This window comes from Lepus europaeus, chromosome 2 (genome assembly GCF_033115175.1).
Source record: "Lepus europaeus isolate LE1 chromosome 2, mLepTim1.pri, whole genome shotgun sequence".
Classification (NCBI taxonomy): domain Eukaryota; kingdom Metazoa; phylum Chordata; class Mammalia; order Lagomorpha; family Leporidae; genus Lepus; species Lepus europaeus.
This window is the reverse complement of record NC_084828.1, coordinates 149,366,837-149,387,107: the sequence shown is the minus strand read 5'-3', so window position 1 is coordinate 149,387,107 and position 20,271 is coordinate 149,366,837. Positions and strand designations below refer to the sequence as shown.

At 41.1% G+C, this 20,271-nt stretch overlaps 1 protein-coding gene across 1 annotated transcript in view; it reads right to left on the bottom strand.

The window, feature by feature from the left end:
• The window catches only part of CPNE4 (copine 4), a 395,639-nt gene that overhangs the window by 47,689 nt on the left and 327,679 nt on the right, over window positions 1-20,271 (bottom strand). Inside the window, exon 7 of the mRNA XM_062179027.1 lies at window positions 9,326-9,424. Within this exon, the coding sequence (XP_062035011.1) occupies window positions 9,326-9,424 (99 nt within the window). The remainder of the gene's footprint in view (window positions 1-9,325; window positions 9,425-20,271) is intronic.

The following is a 20,271-nucleotide window of genomic DNA, read 5'->3' as shown; positions in this document are numbered from 1 at the left end:
AGTCTCTCAGCTCCAGTGGGAGGGCTGGGACCATGTCAGCATGGTAAATGATGACATCTCTAGAGCCTGGCAGAAAGCCTGGAGCCCAGTGGGCACTACTTAGTAAACACAGTAGAGTGAACAAATAAGGGAATAGTTCCCACATGGCAAATGTTCCAAGACAAGGGCTGGGTGATTGCACCAACTGGGTGGTTTCTTGCTATCTCTGTGGTACAGAAAAATAAAGCAGCGCATGGACTCTTTCCTCAGTGAAGCTTTAAGATTCATCTCTCTCCGAAAGCATCAGGATTTTTTTTTTTCAATTATACTACATGAGGGTGCTTCAAAAAGTTCATGGAAAAGTGATTAAAGGACACGATTATTTTGGTTTAAAAGAAATTGAAACCTGTGTATAGTGTTTTCATGAAAAATAGTCACAATGACCTTTTTGAAGAACCCTTGTATGCATGGATTTCGATATTTTTTGTAACAGAATAAGCTTATTTTTTAATTCCAGTTTCCACGAACTTTTTGAAATTCTGTTATATATTACAGTTTTAATACTATCTCAGGGGCTTAAAGATGAAATCTTTCCTATATATTGATTTGTTATTTCTGCTTATAGAGGTGAACTGAGCAAAACTTTATAAAATCCTTCAGAACTCCAGAAGATGGTGTTAATAACTAGCATTGATTTATTAACTCCATAGGGCCTGGCTCTACATGTCCAATGGAGCAACAATTTCTCTGGCTATATTCCTGGTGATTCTAGGAATGATTTGTATATAACTTACTGTTGGTTTGAATTGTGGCATGACTGCTTGTGGGTGAAGGTCTTTGTGTCTGAAAATCTTGCAGTGTTGGGCACTTAGCAAAGCATATATAGCAGACTTTGTGGAAGCTAGGTGTAGAGCTGCCCTTGGGTCTCCAGATCATAGGTATGTGTTCAACAAATGATTGTCCATGATTCAGATGAAGATTCTAATTCTAAAGATTAGTTTACTACCATCCAGTAAAGTTATATTCTGATCTTGCATCTGGATGAAGAAGGCTTGGAAAATTAACTGGGACAATCGCTATAATCAGACCAGGCACAGGGTCTTATCTCTAAGTCATTGAACCTGCCGCTGTCACTCATCTTTGCTTCAGGAGGGCAGTAGACTCCAGGGCAAGAACAGCAGGTATCCTCTCCTCTCTCAGCTCATCTCTCTATTCTATCTTCTCTCCTCTGTCTCTCTTTCTCTCTTATACTCTCTCTCTTTTCCCTTCGCCGCCCCTTCACTCCGGTCTGTAGGGTGTTCCCTAATAAACCCTTTCCCTTACTCCGGTGTCTGGTGTGTTTTGAGACAGCTAACATTAAGATATAACATTGGTGCCGTGACTCGGATAGCCTCATATTGGTAATCCAGCATCCTCCAGTGCTCTGGGGTCCTGGATTTTTGCCGGTCACGAAGCACACCTCCGGAACTCTTTCCAAGCCACCAAACGCTCTGCGATCTCCATCCACACATCGGCCTTCCAAATTTAGAGGTAAGACGCGGAGCAAAAATCCCTCACGGCGACTGCTATTTGAGTGGTGGTCTACTGTCGGATACTCGCCTGACTATTCTCGTAAAGGTCGTAGCACTGGACTCTAGCCACCACTCCTACTACTTAAGGCCTTTAGCCTCTACGGACACTGTGTCCAGGCAACAGTGGGTGTGAGTGACGACTCCATCTCTGTTTGCCTTTTTACAGGCGAGGCCCTGGGCTCCAGCGGGCGCTTGGGTGATGACCCCGCCTTCTCCCATTTCTCTCCTAGTCAGATGACCAGAACTTCAAGGACGCTTGCTGTCCACCGATCTGACCTACTGAGTCGCCATGGGAAATTCTTCCTCCTGCGTTCCATCTGATTCTCCTCTTGGTTGCCTTTTAAGTAATATGGTCCCTCTCAAATTGGCCCCAGCCCTCAAAAGGAGGCCCCTCCATGGAGGTACATTTGGCCCTGAGGGATCAGAAGTCGGAGTAGTTTGACCCTGATAACATCTTTATAGTTTGACCCTGATAACATCTTTATCACTTCCGTGAGCATTCGGGAAAATGAAAGGAGATTCCATACGTTCAAGCCTTTTCCTATCTTCGAACTAAACCTTCCCTGTGTACTTCTTGCTGTCCCGCTCAAGTCCTTCTGGTCTCCAAGATTTTCACTAGGGGGCAGAAGCCTGAGCAAAAAATCTGTTGAAATCTTTATACTAAATTGATCTTCTGTATATAAAGAGAATTGAAAGTGAATCTTGATGCAAATGGAAGGGGAGAGGGAGCGGGAGAGGGGAGGGTTGTGGGTGGGAGGGAAGTTATGGGGGGGGAAGCCATTGTAATCCATAAGCTGTACACTGGAAATTTATATTCATTAAATAAAAGTTAAAAAAAAAAAATCCTTTCTTCTGCTCCGATCCTGTTCCCGCCACTACCACAACCTCCTTTTGTTAGGTAGGAAGTCAGTTATGAGCTTATGTGTGTACTACATAAAGGCCTAAAGAGAAGACATCTATGTCCAGCATATGCTGCATCTCAAGGTCATCCCGATGGTGCTTCAGGGGCAGCCGGGTATTCACATCCTGCCCTGCCCTGCCCCCTTCTACCTGATAACCTGCCAGGTGGAGGTCCTCACCCCTTCTGCCTATCTTCCACAATCTCCCAGGTGCAGCCCAGTATCTGCATCTCAAACACCCTACTCCCTTCCTCCAGTCTGATAACATTTGCATCCATAAAGTCCTTTGTTTCAGCCATAAAGTCCTTTGTTTCAGGAGGAAGTGTGTGAAGACAAAAACCCAGCTCCTTAAAAACCCCCGACCTCAACTGGACTGCGCACTCAGCCCTCTACCTCTCTGATGAGCCACCTGCCTGGCCTGGTCAGGCGTAATCTCTCCTCCTCACTCCTTCCCCCTCCCAGTCTCTCAGGCTCTGTCTGGAGAGGTGCCCATCCATCCTTATGGATGCCCCTTCCCTAATAAACCTTGCTATTTTACCTCCTACTACTCTCTGTCTCACGCCTGAATTCTTTCTTGCATGCAGACAAGAACCCTGCAATTTCTCCCGTAACACTTTGATCCTGCAGATGAACCTCCCCTTAACGCTCCAATCTACGGGCACCGGCTCAGCTCAGCCACCTCCTGAGGCCTCCTCGGCTGAAGTTCCAGCGCCATTATCTCCCATGCAACAGCTCCGGCCCTGGCTGCATCCTCACCTCCCCCTCCCATCGAATTCCAGGGAGTGGGGTCAACCTCTACTCCCACCTCCACTGCAATCTCTTCCATTTTATCTCAAGCCTCTTGCCTATCTATTCCTCAAAGCCATTCTCTGCCCACCTGTACTTCCTCCCTAGCTCCTACCACCACTCTCACAGTATCTCCCCCTCCTACCTAGGAATTCGGACTTTATCTTAAAACCAGTTCTGGCTCAAAGTCTACTGTGTCTGGCAGTCTCCATGGTCTCCAACTGGTCTTTTGTCCCTCTCTCTTTTGTCCCAGTCTTACCATAAGAATAGCAAGGGAATGGTAGTCCCCCCTTTTGGCCTCCCTGCTTATTGAAAAACAAATTAGGTATCCCACCCTTCTGATGGCTCTTTGTTTTATCTCCAGCTAGCTGGGCAGGTGAATCAGATTTCCTGCATGAACCTGGCCCACTGTAACTAATTTTTGTTTGAATCTAAAAAGATCACTACCTTTAAAAATATTGCTTTGTAAAATGCTTAACTTATTTTGCAATTTATTTTAACAGGTTTCCGGGTAATCAGTACTCAATGAAACAGCAATGGGTAATTAGTACTTGTCTTAGATGAATGCAATTTTAATTTTAATTAAATTCAGATAAAATATATCAGCATGTCATTTAGGTGTAACTGCTAACTTAAATTGGGTAAAGGCGAATAAAATGTGTCTAAATGTAAACTTTTGTATACTCAACATGTTATATTATATAAAAAACTATTTGGGTTAGTTCATAAACTGTCTATGAAAATAGTTCAACACTGTTTAAAGTAACTTGGGGTAAAATTTGATGCGTTACCTTAATCTTAATTTGAAGATTTTTAACAGTTTATCTCAAAATGTAAATCAAGGACACTGGCAGATAGAAAACATCACAAGTATACTAATCTATTCCTCTTTGACATAAAATTAAAATCTGATCCTCTGTTAAAGCAATGTGTTAATCCGTTATCTTCTCTTGATGTCTGTTAGATTCTAATTGTTTAAAAACAGCTGAATTTTTATTAAGAGCTATGGGTTACTTAAATATGTGCTTATTTTCAAAGATTTGAATAACCACCTTGTAACAATGATCAAATTTGGTCTATATTATGTCATATGTCAAAGAATCTTATTTCAACCAGATATTTTGGATTTTTGAGCCGCCTTGGCATTCTTGACAGGCATTCAAAAAATCAAAGTTTCAAATAATTTGGACTCTGAAATTTCCAGTAAATTCTGGACTTCGGTTTTTCCAGTTCGGGCCCAACTGAAAAAATCGAAGGATATATGTCTCTCATCTTGTAGAGACACCAACTAATCAGGCTACTTGGATTATATTAGAAGTACTGTCAAGATGTGAAGTGGTGCTAAATTTTAAGTTTCTATATATAAAATGCTACTGATATCGGACAAGACCCCCTAAAATTCACACTAAAACGTGGCCCCTTAAAGTTCCATAGAAATGCTAGCCGGGGTGCCACATGTACTACCAGAATTTGGGGTGCCTTACAATTTTACCACGGGCTTATTACTAAATCCCCGATATTAATAAGCCCAAGAGGGTTCTTGCCTAATATTTAGAGAAGAATTCTAAATACCGGCACAGATAAACAAGGCAGCATGGTACGTTTTAAGCTTTTATTCAGTAAAAGCGATGCATAGGAGAGTGAGAGCTTTATTTAAGAGAAAGAGGTAATTAGGGGTTCATACCGAGCGCCAGGAACCAGCCACGTGGAAGAGCATCTAGGCCAGGAAGCCTAGAGCATGTGGCCCGAAGGCCATGCGCCCTGGAGGCACAGGGCTACAGCAAACCCCCTCCTGGCAAGAGTCCAGGGAAAAAGAGCAGGCTGGGCACACTGTGCCCCAGGCTTTTAACCCACTCCAAAGGGGAGTGGTCAATTAACCTGATTGGCTGGTGGGCACCCCAGTACGGCCAGGTAGGGGAATGAGGCCACACAAGGGTGTGGCCAAGGCATCAGATAGGAGCATGAGGTCACACAGGGGCGTGGTCTTCTAGTTCACAAATCCGATCAACTCCAACCTGTATGCCTGCCTACTTCACTACTGCTACAAATGTCTAAAAATTAATAATCTTGTGCTATTAGACATGATGGTTATCTTAATGAGAAAGCCCCAGAGGCTTTTTAACTAAAAGAGTTAAATGCTTTGTAAAATCCTACAGGTGCGCTGAAAAAAATACTGTGTGAAGTATGCAAGTGCCTCTTGTTGGTTAATGAGTTTATAATTTTAAATGTGGCAACTTAGTCTTTTGTCATCCACAGTTTTATATATCAGATTCACTGCTCATAAAACTAAAGTGTTGGTTCTCTGTTTAGCTGTCCTCCTATAGGTTCGAATGAACTTTTTCCAGCCACTTCTATTGTATTCAGTATTTTGGGATGGCTCTGTAAACAAATAAAGCCAATAATGTATTAAAGGTACCAACTGAGAGAAAGTATGGTTAACTGAGGTTACTAAAAACAAAAAGTAATTGAAATCAATTGGTAATTTACAAACAGAAGTTAGATTTTTTTTTAAAAAGCTATTATTAAAACTACTATGTTCTATTATGTTATATGTGTATTCATATTGTATGTTTACATGGGAAAATTTATTAAGAGTTTTATTTTAATTGGCTTATAGTTAAGATTGCCCATAAACTTAAACAGCTAAAATTATTCAAAGTTACATTTTAATTCATGTGACCTAAATCTGTATCATATGTTTTAAATTTGTTGGTAGAAAGAAACTGAAAACATTTTATATGTTTGTGCTTAAATTTGCTGGTTAAACAAGCTACACCCTGTTAGATATATAAGAGATGTTTCCAAATATACGTATTCTTAATATTTATGGAAGGCATTGGACCTTCTGGTAAATGTTTTCTTAAGTTGTTATCTAATGGTTAAAACTGCTTTCTAAGTTTTCATGTGATATTGCTATTGTCAGTAAGCGATCTGGGACTTGCTCCCCCATTTCTCTATTCTAAGCTCAACTTGTTCTCTCATTTCTCTATTCTCTTCGAGGTAGGAAACTAATTCTATTATGAAGAAATCTCTAAAATGCAAAATTTGATTTTAGATCTTATAAAAGATGGCTAACATTTTTCTGTAATAGCATAGCCAAAATAAGAGCTTAAATTATAATTTCATAGCTAGATTTACTTCACCATCAGCAAAGTAAACAGTAAATAGAAAAGACCTCCTTTTCAGACCAAAGGGAAAGAAAATTTTAAAGTAAGAATATAGTTTTCCTCATGAGCATTGTCTACCTCAGAAAAACTACTATAGAACATGCCTGTGACTATAGACTTGTCGTTCAGGCCACCGAAGATTAGAGATGGGACACGGGCACTCCCTTGACTTGCATCCTCTGGTCTGCTTTAACACAAGCCAGGAGGAAAAGAAAGCTCGGCATCAGAAGCAATGGGTGGCAGGCCTATTAATGGCTGATCTGTACAGTGATCTGCCCTCAAGGAGACCCAACAGGCCAGTCCACTGCAGTGGCTTTCAATGTGGTAAGCCTGGGCTTCAGCAGAAGTCAGCTTGTGAAGAGCCCTGGCAGCTCTGCCAAGAGTTGGATCACTGGAAATGGACCTGCCCTGGAGTCGAAGGATGCCCAGGTCAGAGCCACAGATCTTATTGGCTCTAAGCTGAAAAGCCCTTCACTCAGCCCAGCTTTCAAAGTGACCACTGCAACTGAGGAAATGGCCAAATAGGTTCAGTAACATTGCAGGCAGAACTGTATATTTCCTGCTGGAGTTGCACTTGCCTTTACCTGGCCAGCTCTCCTCCCAGGCCAGCTAGGTAATGGAAGTCAACAGAGTGCCTTCCCCTAGGAGGTTCACACCTCCCTTAGGATATACCCCATGTGAAGAGATAGATAGGTCTGGGCCTCTTAACTTACAAGGCCTAAAGCCCAACAGATTATTATCAAGCCCCTTCTATCAGGTTCTATTTGCCTCTCAATCAGAAAACTTATTTGTAGCTTAGCACCTTTCTTAGGTTCTCTAATAACAACTCTGTCCTCTGTATCTAGCCCACTTGGGCCTCATTCCTTTGTAATCATAACCTCTACTCTACCATCAATGGCTCTACTCCCAACCTGTGTGTACTGATGGTCATCTCCCCAACTTAATGTTATATGATTGCTCAGAATTTCTCTACAGGCAAACCCCGCTACCTACAAAAGTTGAGTGGCCTTTCTCCCAGTCTTGGCTGGAACCAGCTGAAAGCACATCCTGTCCCCAAAAGGGTCCAGAGGACCCCCCCCCCCATTTCCTTTATGAAATCCTCTCATTACCTGGTTAATGTTACTCTTACAATCATTGGTTACTAGTCTCACCCTTTCTTTTATACTACAGTGTCTAAGTGTTTACAGCAGGTGATAATGGAATGAGCAAAGGCCTTCAACAACCAGGCAGTCCACCAAATGCTGCTACAAGGACTTACTCGGCTCCCCACCCAGGAGACAGCGGCTTGAGACATCGCCCCATGTCAGCAGGGAGTAGCTCTAAAGACAGATCATCGTCCCTCTACCCCTCCTGGACTTTTGGGACTAATGTAATCCCATACAAACCCTGCTTTATAAAAAACAAAAGGGGGGAATGTTAGGAAACTGGGGCAGTTTTAGCCAGGTGGCTGCATTGCCCAGCTACCTGAGCCAGGATCCACCCCCATCCTAATGGGATTCGTTGCTCCTGCTTCCCTGCCCGCCCTCAGGCAAAGTTGTAAAAGGGCTTGTTCCTGAACACGTGCTCTCTTGGTTCTTCTCTCCTGCGCTCTCTCCTCTCTCGGCTCATCTCTCTACTCTATCTTCTCTCCTGTCTCTCTCTCTTATACTCTCTTTCTCTCTTTTCCCTTCGCCACCCCTTCACTCCGGTCTATTGGTGTTCCCCAATAAACCCTTTCCCTTGAAAAACAAAACAAACAAACAAAAAAACCAGCAGGTCTCTTGGGTAGAGTTCCTCCAGAAGCAAATCCACAGCAAGGCTATAGTTGCAAATAATACTAAGAAAGTACCAATACCAGTAAGCACCAGCAGAAAAGCGGGGAACTAGACAAAGAGGCAGCCATGAAGGGTGCATTAATTCAGTCAGTCTCCACTGTGGGCAAATGGGTTCATTCCTGGGGGAGAACCCTGAGAAATGAAATAGAACACACATCCTAGAATTCTGCCACCTCCAAGGCAAGGAAGGTGGGTCATTTATACCCCAACTCCCTTTAGGATTTGTTGAATGTCTCCTGGAAGGTGTCAAATCTCCCTCTACCCTTTTAACCTGCTTTGGGTGTGAGTGAAACAAGCCCCAGAAGCCGGAGAAAGCTCTCAGGCAAAGAGACTCAAGTACTGCAGCTGGAGTCAAGCAGGTGAACACTGACCAGGTAAGTTATGGATGCTAACTATTATCTATCTATATATCTATCTTCTGTCCATCCATTCACCCATTGGAAGGAACTTTAGAAACCTTGTTGGAAATTAAAAGACAAACTTATTTTGTTTCAAAAATTTTGGGAGTCCATGGATACAAGAATACAAGGGATCTTCAAGAAGTTCATGGAAGATATATATTTTTTATGCAAGTGTATTAAAATAATTTCTTCAATGCATAAAATATGTTGCCAATATCATCAAGTCATGGAAATATAGAGCTGGAAAGAATATGACTACTAACAGCAGCAATTTAGGAAATGCTACTTATGTGCTAGGTGCTCTGCTGGTGCATATCACAGATCATCTCGTGTAATCATCATAAATTCTGAGACGTAGGTACAATTTTCACCCTTATCTTTTAGGTGAGAAAAATGAATCACAGAAAGATTAGAGTGCTTTTCCAAGACTACACAACTAAAAGAAGTTAGAAATATTCTCATCTAACCTTTTTATTTTACTGATGAATACACTGAACCACTGAGGGCAATGTCTTGACCAAGACCACGCAATTGCTGTGTGTTGGGCTAGTTCTAAAATCTAGGTATTCAAATCCCACTATGCTCCCTGTCATCACTCTTATGCATATATTCAATTGTAGCTAAGTCCTGAGGATGCATCACAGAGAGTGTCCTAATAATGCATCCTACAGGGTTTGGGGGCAGTACCACAATTGGTTTACCATGTACCTGTTTCCCTTCCATTGCTCCTCTCATTTCCTTGAATGTTGAGGTGAATTCTCCAATGAAGTCATGCTTGCCGTTGGAATCCCAGTCCCATACTATGCACTGCAAGAGAAAAGAATTACCTTTAACATTTATTTATTCATTCATTTATTTATTTGAGAGAAGGATGAGAGAGGGATGGAGATGAAGACCCACTGGTTCATTCCTCATACATCTGCAACAGATGGGAGTGGGCCTGGTCAAAGCCAGGAGCCTCAATCCAGGTCTTCCACATGGGTGGCATGAGCCCAATGACTTGCACCATCACCACTGCCTCCCACGGTCTGCATTAGCAGGAAGCCGGAGTCAGGAGCCAGAACAATGACTCGAACCCAAAGACTCCAATGTGGGAGGCAGATATCTTAACCTCTAGGCTAAACATCCACTCCCCTTATTCACTTCTAATAAAAGGGCTCCCAAGTAACATCCTCTAGTGTTACTGGATTAAATTGGCAACAATGCCTCTGCTTGGTCCCAAGCTTAGGTGAGGAGGAAAGTCTAGATTTTTTTGTCCTCCACAATGAAGGTTAGACTAGGATCTCATGCACTTGAGATATCATTTTTATATTTAAAACCAATGATTCTTAGTGAGAAAGTCCCATATCTCAAATAAAATCAAGGCAGTCAAGGGTACCTTCTATCAGGGATTTTCCTCAGAATATTGGAGTTCTAAGAGGCAGCCTGGTCCTTCCTCAGGGGGCAGATCTTATTGACTAGTCCTGCCTAGAAATCTTGATTATAAATCGGTGGGATCCTGTGTGATGCCTCCTTATAGATATATAATGAAATTATCTAGAAGGATCCAAATTAATTCCTACTCATTCATTTTCTGACACAGTAGATTGCACCAACATTCATCCTGTTGCTGCACACAGAAAACTGGGCATCATTCCCAATGCTCTGCCTTGTCACCCACACTAGGTCTCTCTGTCCTCCTGAACACAGCCTGGCTCCATTATCACTGATCATTCCATCTATGGTCTGGCAGGCCTCAGCTGGTAGTTCTTTCACTCTCCTACTTCTGTGACCCACCAACCATGCCAATTCCCTGCTTAAAAAATGTGTATAGGCTAACAGGTCTTCCAAAGTCTTTCATACTCTAATTCCCTACCTATTTCCAAATTTACCTTTTAAGATTTATGTTTACAATATTTTCAAGTTTTTCTAACGTGGTGGGGAAGCATAAAAAGCATTTGCTACAAGGAATTCTCAGCTTCTGCTCTCTCTTAAAATGTGGAAGCCTTCACAGAACTTTTTTTTTCTTTTTTTCTTAGAAAACATTAATAAATCCTCTGGAAACAATGCAGGAGAATAAAGCAGAATGCAAAAGTTAAGACAAAGAGAGCTACACTGCTCTGCTGAAAAATGTACCATCATCAAGTTGCGTTTTGCTCTTGGTGGCTAAAAGCACAGAGGTGGGAACAAGGATGTGGGTTAAGAAGAAATTGGGGAAGATTTAACCAGAGGGCTGAGGATGGACCATGCATTGTGTGGGAGGAGGCAAGAAACAGGTTGAGAACTTTGAAAGGGTGGTGTCTTATTTCTAAGGTCAAGTTAATTATACACAACCACCCAAACTTGTCCTTCTCCTGCTAACCCTGAGACTTCAGTAAGCCTGCTACTCCCAGCAGCGTGATGCTGATGGTGGTTTGGACAATGAAGCAGGGGAGCTCTGTTGTGTTTGAGGACAAGCGGACCAGAGAAAAGCTGACCCAGCCTGGCAGTGACAGAACTGACTTCAGGTGACTCCTAGGAGCAGAATCCACAGAAATACTAGGCTCTTCTGCAGTCACATGGAATCCGAATTTTCTTTGTGAGTGTTTAGAAAAGTTTAGCCTCCAAAATTGGAGAATTATAATTAAAATGCAGATAAAATAATTCTTGTGTATAGGTCATTACTTGTTTACTCAACTGGAAGATGCTAAAAGTTAGCATCTAAAAATGCATGCATCTGAAGGTCTGAAAATCCGTTTAATAAAAAATATGATCATTGAGTTTATAAAGATTGCCTTCAGTGCTAGAACTAAATATATCTTGGGATATATTCCTTCTGATCACATGGCAGGATTATATTTCTTTATCCCCCTTGGGTTTGGCTGTCACCATACAATTCACATTGGCTTATGAAATATAAGCAGAAACCACCTGAGCATTTTCAAATGGAAGCTTAAAAAGCTGGAGTGTGGTTTACCTGTTTATCTCTCTCAACACCTTAGTGATAAACAACATTATTAGCAGTAGCTGTTCTGTCAACCTGAGTCCCTAGGTGAGGGTCACACACAGCAGGATTCCCAGATGTCCCATGATGGACCCACATGAGTACAAGAAATAAATCTAGTTTTCAGCCTCTGAAATTGTTACGACGTAACTTCCTTTAAGAACCATTTAAATCCTTCCAGCATCATCACAGGAAAAAGTATTGCAACTTACTTTGACTCCCACAGTGAGAAAAAGAATTTTGAGAGGAAGTCACAAAGAAGTAGCGTTGACCAATAATTAGTCATCCCAAAACAAAACAATATGTCTGTGAAAGAATATGTTTTATGCCAGAAATGTTCAAACAGAAACTGCAGAACTACATGCAAAAGATACAGTAGAGAAAGTCAAATGGAGAAAGTTATAAAGGAGCTGGTGGGGTGGTATTGAACCTTAATTTGGAAATGCTAAATTTAGGTCTAGTTGCACAGGGTGCAAAATAAAGTGGATGAAAGGCTGAGTTCATGCTTGTTGAAATGCTAAGCAATACAATGACACTTCGGTAGAGTGACAAGACCCTTTGTAAATACAAGGGAGGCTGAAGTTCCTTTTCATTTCTTCCAGTGGGCAGTGGAACAAATCAAGGATTCAGTCACTTGGAAAAACTGCTCAGGATGTACACTGCAATCACCACACTGCAGAGCTCTGTGAACTGTCTGCTGATGCAACCAAGTGTTGCTCTCTGATGCCAGCCCCTTCTCCCTGACCCAGACACTCGTGTCTTTACTATCCGGAGCGTGAAGCAGGAAACACTTGTTGGATCTGGAGGAAGGAAAAGAATGGTTCCTGGGACCTGGTCTGAGGCTCCTAACTTTGCCTGGTAGTAAATACAATCCTTGAATAGCTGAGTTTGACACTTCTTCTACCTTTGGGAGTAGCAGATAAATAAAATACAAGAGAGGAAAAGGGGAGAAGCCTTTTTAATAGTCCCTTGCACTGGGAAGAAGGGGAGCCCCATCTTCAGGGGAGGGGGCATAAACTGTACGCCACCCCTTGGTGCTCTTAGATTGCTCATCGTTCTTTGGTTGCTACTGTTCCTCCTCCACCTGCCAACTGCAACATTCAGATGTCTGTAATGTGCATTCCAGACCACTGACTGTCCTGGAGGCTGAGTCAGGCTTGATGGAACCCCTGTCTGGGTCTTCAGCAGCAGGCACCACTTCTCTGACATGGACCCTGCTTCCTCATCCAGCTAGCTCGTCTTACCATGGCAGCTGCAGAATTTTGTTTTGACCTTTCTCAGAAGGGATCCCATGGGACTTTAAGACATGGTTAAGCAGACAACTAAAAGCACTGTCTCCCCTCTCATCCATGAAGCTGGCTTATGACAGCTCTGATGCAGCTGCCAGAGGATTGCATCTTGTGGGAAAAGTAAACAGATCAACCACCCTGTAGAAAAACTGAGCCAGAGGCAAGGTTCTTGGCCTGAACCAACAGGGAGGCCTTGACACATCGTTGGAGCTCAGCATCTCATAACTGTCTACATGCCAGAAAGCCTCTCACATTTTAACATTGCATGGGGGAGTTTAGGTAGAGAATATTAAGATGCCTAAATGTGACATATGGTCTAATCAACTTCCTTGTTTACAGAAAAGGAAACTGGGAAGTGACTTCTTAAGTTCACCCAGTAAGGAGGCGCTAAAATTCAGGTTTCCTGCTTCCTTCCTATCACTATCAGAAATAGTGAACTACAATAGTTAAAAAGCGTTTGTGCTTACTATGAGCCAGACAGCGATCAGGGCACTTCATGCATGAGAATTCCCACAGCAATATATTGTTAAGCTCATTTTACAGTTGAAGAAACTGAGGCACAGAAAAGCGAAGTAGCTTTCCCCAAAACTACACAGCTAGCACTAGGAAATCATTGAACGAAAGGCAGTTAGGTTTCACAGATTGTCTCAACTCAGCATCTTTTATGAACCTAGGCCATGGGTGTTTGCGGCCTTCAGTTCTTTACAATAGTCCTAAAGTGACAATATTAGTATTGTTATCTAGCTGCAGGTGACTGCCATTCATACATGTCATTTACAGGTTTAGAGGGAACAAGTGGCTTGACTAGACACATAGCAAGTGACAAAGATGGATTCGAACCCAGGTGTCTGATGTCACAGCTGGTCTGTTCCCTGTGATGCATGCTTCCTCTTCATAGAAACACGTGTGTGAATTCAGAATCAAGGTCTCTTAAGTCAACTCTGTAAAATCCCCATTCTCTGATTGAACTGTAAATGACCAGGATCTTCTGAGGTTTATCAAGCAACACAGAGAACCTGCTCATGATTTCCATGAAGGAAAATGCAAAGACAAGCAGCACGTGTTCTATTTTTGCTGTCCTCACATAAATGGTGTGTCTTGAGGGATTAGGTTACTCTCTCCTACTCTTTTTTTTTAGATTCATTTATTTATTCGAGAGGCTGAGTTACAGAGAAAGAGAAAGAGAGAGAGAGAGAGAGAGAGAGAGAGAAAGAAAGAGAGAAAGAGAGGGAGAGGGAGAGACAGAGACAGAGAGAGAAGTCTTTCATCTGTTGGCTCATTCCCCAAATGGCTGCAACGGCCAGAGCAGAGCGGATTCGGAGCAGGGAGCCGGGAGCTAGGAGCTTGTTCCTGGTCTCCTACATAGGTGCAAGAGTCCAAAGACTTGGGCCACCCTCTGTTGCATTAGCAGGGAGCGGCACTGGAAGTGGAACAGCTGGAACTTGAACTGGCATCCATACGGGATACCGGCGCTGCAGGCTGAGGCTTTAACCTGCTGTGCCACAGTGCCAGCCCCTCTCTCCTGCTCTTATTTTATATTTGCCTTGAATCTAATGGAAGAAAGATGCTGTGCCACTTTGTTGCACCATAGCTTTATTGTGATGGTCTTTTTTCATGTCAGCTGGGGTAACTGGTCAACACTCCCAAATTATTCAATTGAACACTAATCTATTTTGCAGATGTGATTAAACAGTTCATAACCAGTTGACTTTAAAGCAGGAAAATTTGTGTTTGTGTAAAAATTCTAGTATTTTCTATATTTTTGTAAAAAAATTGCCCCTGTAATTCTGAAGGGGATAACACTAAATCTGCAGATTACTTAGTAGTATGCATATTTTGACATTAAGTCTTCCAATCCATGAACACAGGATATCTTTCCATTTGTGTTTCCCTCAATTTGGTTAATTGATATTTTAATTTTTTTAAGTGTAGAAGTCTTTTACCTCCTTGGTTAAGTCTGTTCTTAAGTATTTTATTTTTTGTGGTGCTATTGTAAATGAGATTGTTTTCTTCTTAATTTTATTTTCGTATGGTTCGTTAGTAGCATATACAGACACTGCTGAGTTTTCAGAAAGAGTTATTTATTTATTTGATGGAAGAGGAACAAAAGGAGAAGGAGAGAGAGAGAGAGAAAGAGAGAATCTTCCATCTGCTGATTCACTTCTCAAATGACCACAACAGCCAGGCTGAAGCTGGAAGCTATGAGTTCCATCCTGGCCTCCCACAGAGTGGCAGGGTCCCAAGCACTTGGGCTATCATCGGCTGCCTTCCTAGGCATTTTAGCAGAGAGCTGGATTGGAAGTGGAGCAGCTGGGACTTGAACAGCACTCTCTATGGGATGCTAGAGACGCAAACAGTGGCTTATCCTTGTGTGCCACAGTACCAGCACTCACACTACTGATTTTTGTGCTGACTTCATATTTTGTAACTATTGAATTCATTGATTCATTCTAACAGGTGTGTGTGGGGGGGGGAGGGTGTGTGTGTGTGTGGTCTTTGTGACTTTTTATATAAAGGATCAAATTTCTGAAAACAGAGAGATAATTTTACTTCTTTCTTATCTACCTATTTGAAAGGAAGAGTCACAGAGAGGCAGAGATAGTGAGGGAGATCTTCCATATTCTGGTTTACTTCACAAGTGGCCACAATGGCCTGGCTGGGACAGATCAAAGCCAAGAGGCAGAAGCGCCATCCTGGTCTCACACCTGGGCAACAGGGATCATCTTCTCCTGCCTTCTCAGGTGCATCAGCAGGCAGCTGAGTCAGAAGCTGAATCAGAGGTGGAGCAGCCAGAACCCGAAACAGCGCTCAAATAGTGGTGCCAGTGCTGCAAGCAGAAGCTCAATCTGCTGTGCCACAAGTCCGGACTCTATTTATTCTCTCTAATTTGGATGACATCTATTTATTTTTCTTGCCTAATTGCTTTGGATATGACTTCCAATTCTTTGTTGAATAGAAGTGGTAAGAGTGGATGTCACTGTTTTGTTTCTGATCTTAGAGGAAAATCTTTTGATTTTTCATCATGGAGTATGATATTAGCTGTTATATATGATCAATATATTTCTCCTTGACTTAGTTTGTTGAATGCTTTTGTCTGATTTTTTCATGAGAGAGTATTGAATTTTGTCAACTCAGAATGGTCAAAATGATCTTGAGTTAGAAACACAAGGCTGGTGGCATCAGAGTTCTTGATTTCAAAATATAACACAAAGCTAGAATAATCAAATCAGTATGAGGTTGAATATCTGGCATAGTGGCTAAGATGCCACCTGGGACACATACATCCCATACTGGAGTGACTGGTGTGAGTTCTGGCTTCTCTGCTTCCAATCCAGCTTCCTGCTAATGTGCAACCAGGAAGGCAGCAGGAAATGGCTCAAGTAGTTGCATTCCTGTTACTTACCTGGGAAACCCATACTGAGTTGTAGGCTCCTGGCTTTGATTTATACCAGTCCTGGCTATTGTGGCATTTGGGGAGTGAACCAGCGGATGGAAGATTCTCTCTCTCTCTCTCTTTCCTTCTCTCTTTGTATTTCTGCCTTTCAAATAAATAAATAAACCTTTATTAAAAAAGGCCATCTCTTTCTCTCTACCTCTCAAATACAAGGAAAATGTAAAACAGTATGGTACTTGTCAACCAGTAGAGATCCCAGAAATAAAACTATGCATATAAATTCAATTGCTGCTTGATAAGTGTAAAGGATAAACAATTTGGAAAATATAGCTTCTTTAGAAAATGGTTTTGGGAAAACCGGACACTCATTTGCAAAAAAAGTCTCCCTATATTGCACAATAGACAAAACTCAAAATGTATTCAAAACTTAAACAGAAGACCTCCAAATATAAATCTCTATTTATATTATAAAATAATTTATATAATCTATAAAATATTTTATAAAAATATTAAACATAATATCATATTTAATAATTAAACATAATATTATATTTAATAATTTAAAATTAAATATTTTAAATATATAAATATTAATATATAAACAAATATTAATATATAATTAACAAATAACAATATATTTATAGTATATTAGTAATATATTGTATTGATATATTGATAATAACATTTACAATATATTATTAATTAAATTAATATAATATATAGATGTTGTATATTATATTTAATAATATAAATACAATATTATAAAATAATTATATCATATATAAAATATATTTATACTTTCTAGAAGAAAATAAAGCTGGGAAATCTTCTTGACATTAGTCGTGACAATGATTTCTTAGGTATGATGCCAAAAGCATAGGCGACAAAAGCAAAAACAGAGAAGAACAACATCAAACTATAAAACTTCTGGATAGGAAATAATTAACAAAATAAAAAGCAACCCATGGGGGTGAGGAAATTTGCAAATTATATAAAAGATTAAGTCCTTAGGTATATAAGGAACTCCTACAACTTAATAGCACACACACACACACACAAGTGTTAGTGAAGATATGGATAAATTGAAACCTTTGTACATTGTCGATGGGAATGTAAAATGGTGCAGCAGCTAGACTTTACAAGAGAGCTGTAAAAATATTTAAAATAGAGCTAGATATGATCCAAGAATTCCATTCATGGTTTCTACTTGAAATCCAGTTCTTGAGGCGATATCTGCACTCCATGTTCACTGCAGCGTTATTCACTACAACCAAGATAGGGAAACAACCTAAATATCAGTAGACAGTTGACTGGATAAAGAGCATGTGGTCATACATACAATGGGATATTATTATTCTACCTTAAAATAAAGAACTATCTGCCACTGTGTCAACATGAATGGACCTGGAGAACATTATGTTAAGTCAGTCACAAAGGACAAATACTGCACGATTCCACTTTACAATAGTCAAACTCACAGAAGCAAAGAATACAGTAGTTGTAGACAGGGGCTAGTGGTAGGGGTGGGGAATTTGGGAGTTGTTCTGATTGTATAAAATCTTAGTTATGCTGGAAGAATGAGTTCTAGAGAGCTAATGAACAACACAGAATTTATAGTTAACAATACAATTTGGTGGACTTCAAGTAGATCTCATGTTTAGTGTTCTTACTTCAAAAAACAAAAATGAAATGAAAGGAAACAGGAAACTTTGTGAAGTGTTTGATACATCTACGATTTTCATTGTGCTAACAGGATCACAAATGTTTGCATACGCCCAAGCTCATGAAATTGTGCACATTAAATATGCGCTGTTTTTAAAATATCATTTACACTTCAATAGAGCTGGTTCTAAACATTACTGATTTTCCTCAGTAATCTAAGTGGGGCTAATGCCATCAATTGGAGGGCCTTAAGAGCAGAACTGAGGCTTCCATGAAGATGAATAAATTCTGCCTGCGGACTCTCGCTTCAGCTCCAGCCCTACAATTTTTAGTGCCCTTCCTGATGGTCTGCCCTGTAGATTTCGGGCTTTCCCAGCCAGCCCCCAGTTGCATCAGCCAATCCCTTGCAGCACATCCTGGTGTGCCCTCCTGGTTTTCTCTCAGGTGCCAGGAACTCTGACTGATACACCTTTCTTCAGCCTCACTCTATCTCAAGTTCTCCCTTAGACATGGGAGCTAAAACTTAAAAATAAACAACCCAAAAGAAGAAATGCGTGTGTGTATTGATATTGCTGCAAAGACAGTTTTGTCAAACTTTGTTTTATATTTTTGTCATCCCTAGGGCTAGGAATGTTAAACTGCTAGGTTTTAATGATCTATGATTATTTTAAAATTTACTGTATATGAGTGAAATAGTCATCTTTTCATTTGATTATTTATAGTCTGCCTGTATTCCTGATGAACTGGTTTTTTCTTTTTATTTGTTGAATTCTTTGTTTAGTGGAGCATTAACCTTTTGACTATAATGTAAATTGACAATATGCTATCTCAAAAATTAAAAAAGAAAGAAGGGTAGGTAGAGGGAGAAGGGAAGTATTATATTTTTAGAACTGTATTTATGAACTACATTGAATCTATTTTCATTATATTATATCATAGTCATGAGAATGAGAGCTCTGTTGTAGTAATTATTGTGCATTTTCTGTGACACTATGAATCTAATGCATTAATAAACTTTTACAAATAAAAATAATAAATAAATAAAAGTGAATTTTCAGTAACAGACAATTGGTCCTCTCTTACTAACATACTATCACGTTTGAATCAAGATGATCTATATCAGTTTTCTAACTGCAACTTTTGGGAAATCAATCAATGGTCCACCTTTAGGAGCTTTTAGGCAAATACATATGACATTTCAGCTCAGCTATTATTAGGGATTTGTGGGAATATATAATATAGTATTTGAAATGATTTAATTTTTTATAAAAATTCAATGACAACCTTTGATGTGAACTCAGTTCAGGCATCAGAGCACTGTAAAAGTCTACCAAAAGGGTATGAAATACCAGCCTGTTTGGAGGTTGTAACTTGGGTACAGGCAAATCTTGGCTGGTTGTGGGAAGGGAGTCCAAGCCCCCAGGTTGTTTCACCTTCACTCCACTGTCACTGTTCATCATAGACTTGGCAATAACCTTCTGACATTAACCTGGCTGTTAGGATGGGCTTAATCATAGTTCCTCCATTAGCAACATGAGCACTCTCATTTGGACTTTTGAGTTTGGCAAGACAGAATGTCACAAGGGATGAGGACAGAAGCCATGTTAGTAGAGGGGAGACGAAAGCTGAACCCTATGAAATAGGCACAGGTAGGACCTGTCAGGGAGTCTCTCAATGATGATTATATGGATTCAGCCCCAGAGGAGGCAGGCAGGGCTGAGGCTGCGGTCATGCTGGTCCCTGGGGTCAGCCTTTGCTCGTCTGCTGAGTAGCACTGGTGGGAGTATCTGCATAAGGGCCTGAGGATCTTTTGAGGGGCTCAGCCTAGGATGGAGTGACAAGATGGGTCCAGGAATGAAGACCTGGATGCTGGAGGGATGGGCCGAGGCTGAGGAGAGTTTGGTGACAATCGCTCAGGGTTGTCCCCAGGACCTGTCCCCAGAAGCTCAGGTGTCAGTTTTTGGAGGGGGCTGTATATGAAAAGACACCTTTAAAGGGCAGGGTCTCACACAGATCAAAAGAATGGAAGGAATGGCTTTGATGCCCCCAAAGCCCCAAAACACAGGTTTTTGTCGTCCTGCAGACTGGGGTGCATCTCCATACAGCAGGAGTGCTGTCTGTGGGTTGAAGACAGAGGTGATGGGGGGGCAGCATCATCAGAGATGTCTGGAGTCACAGAGCACACGAAGGAATCCATGCACCAAGGCAGTAGCAGGGAGAGAACAGTGCTCAAATATTTTGAGATTCATGTTATACAACTCCTCTTGGCTTTCTGGTTAATGCTTTATGTGAGTTCCTCATGCAATGAAAGTGGACGAGGAACCCCAGGCATCTCTAAGACAGCAGA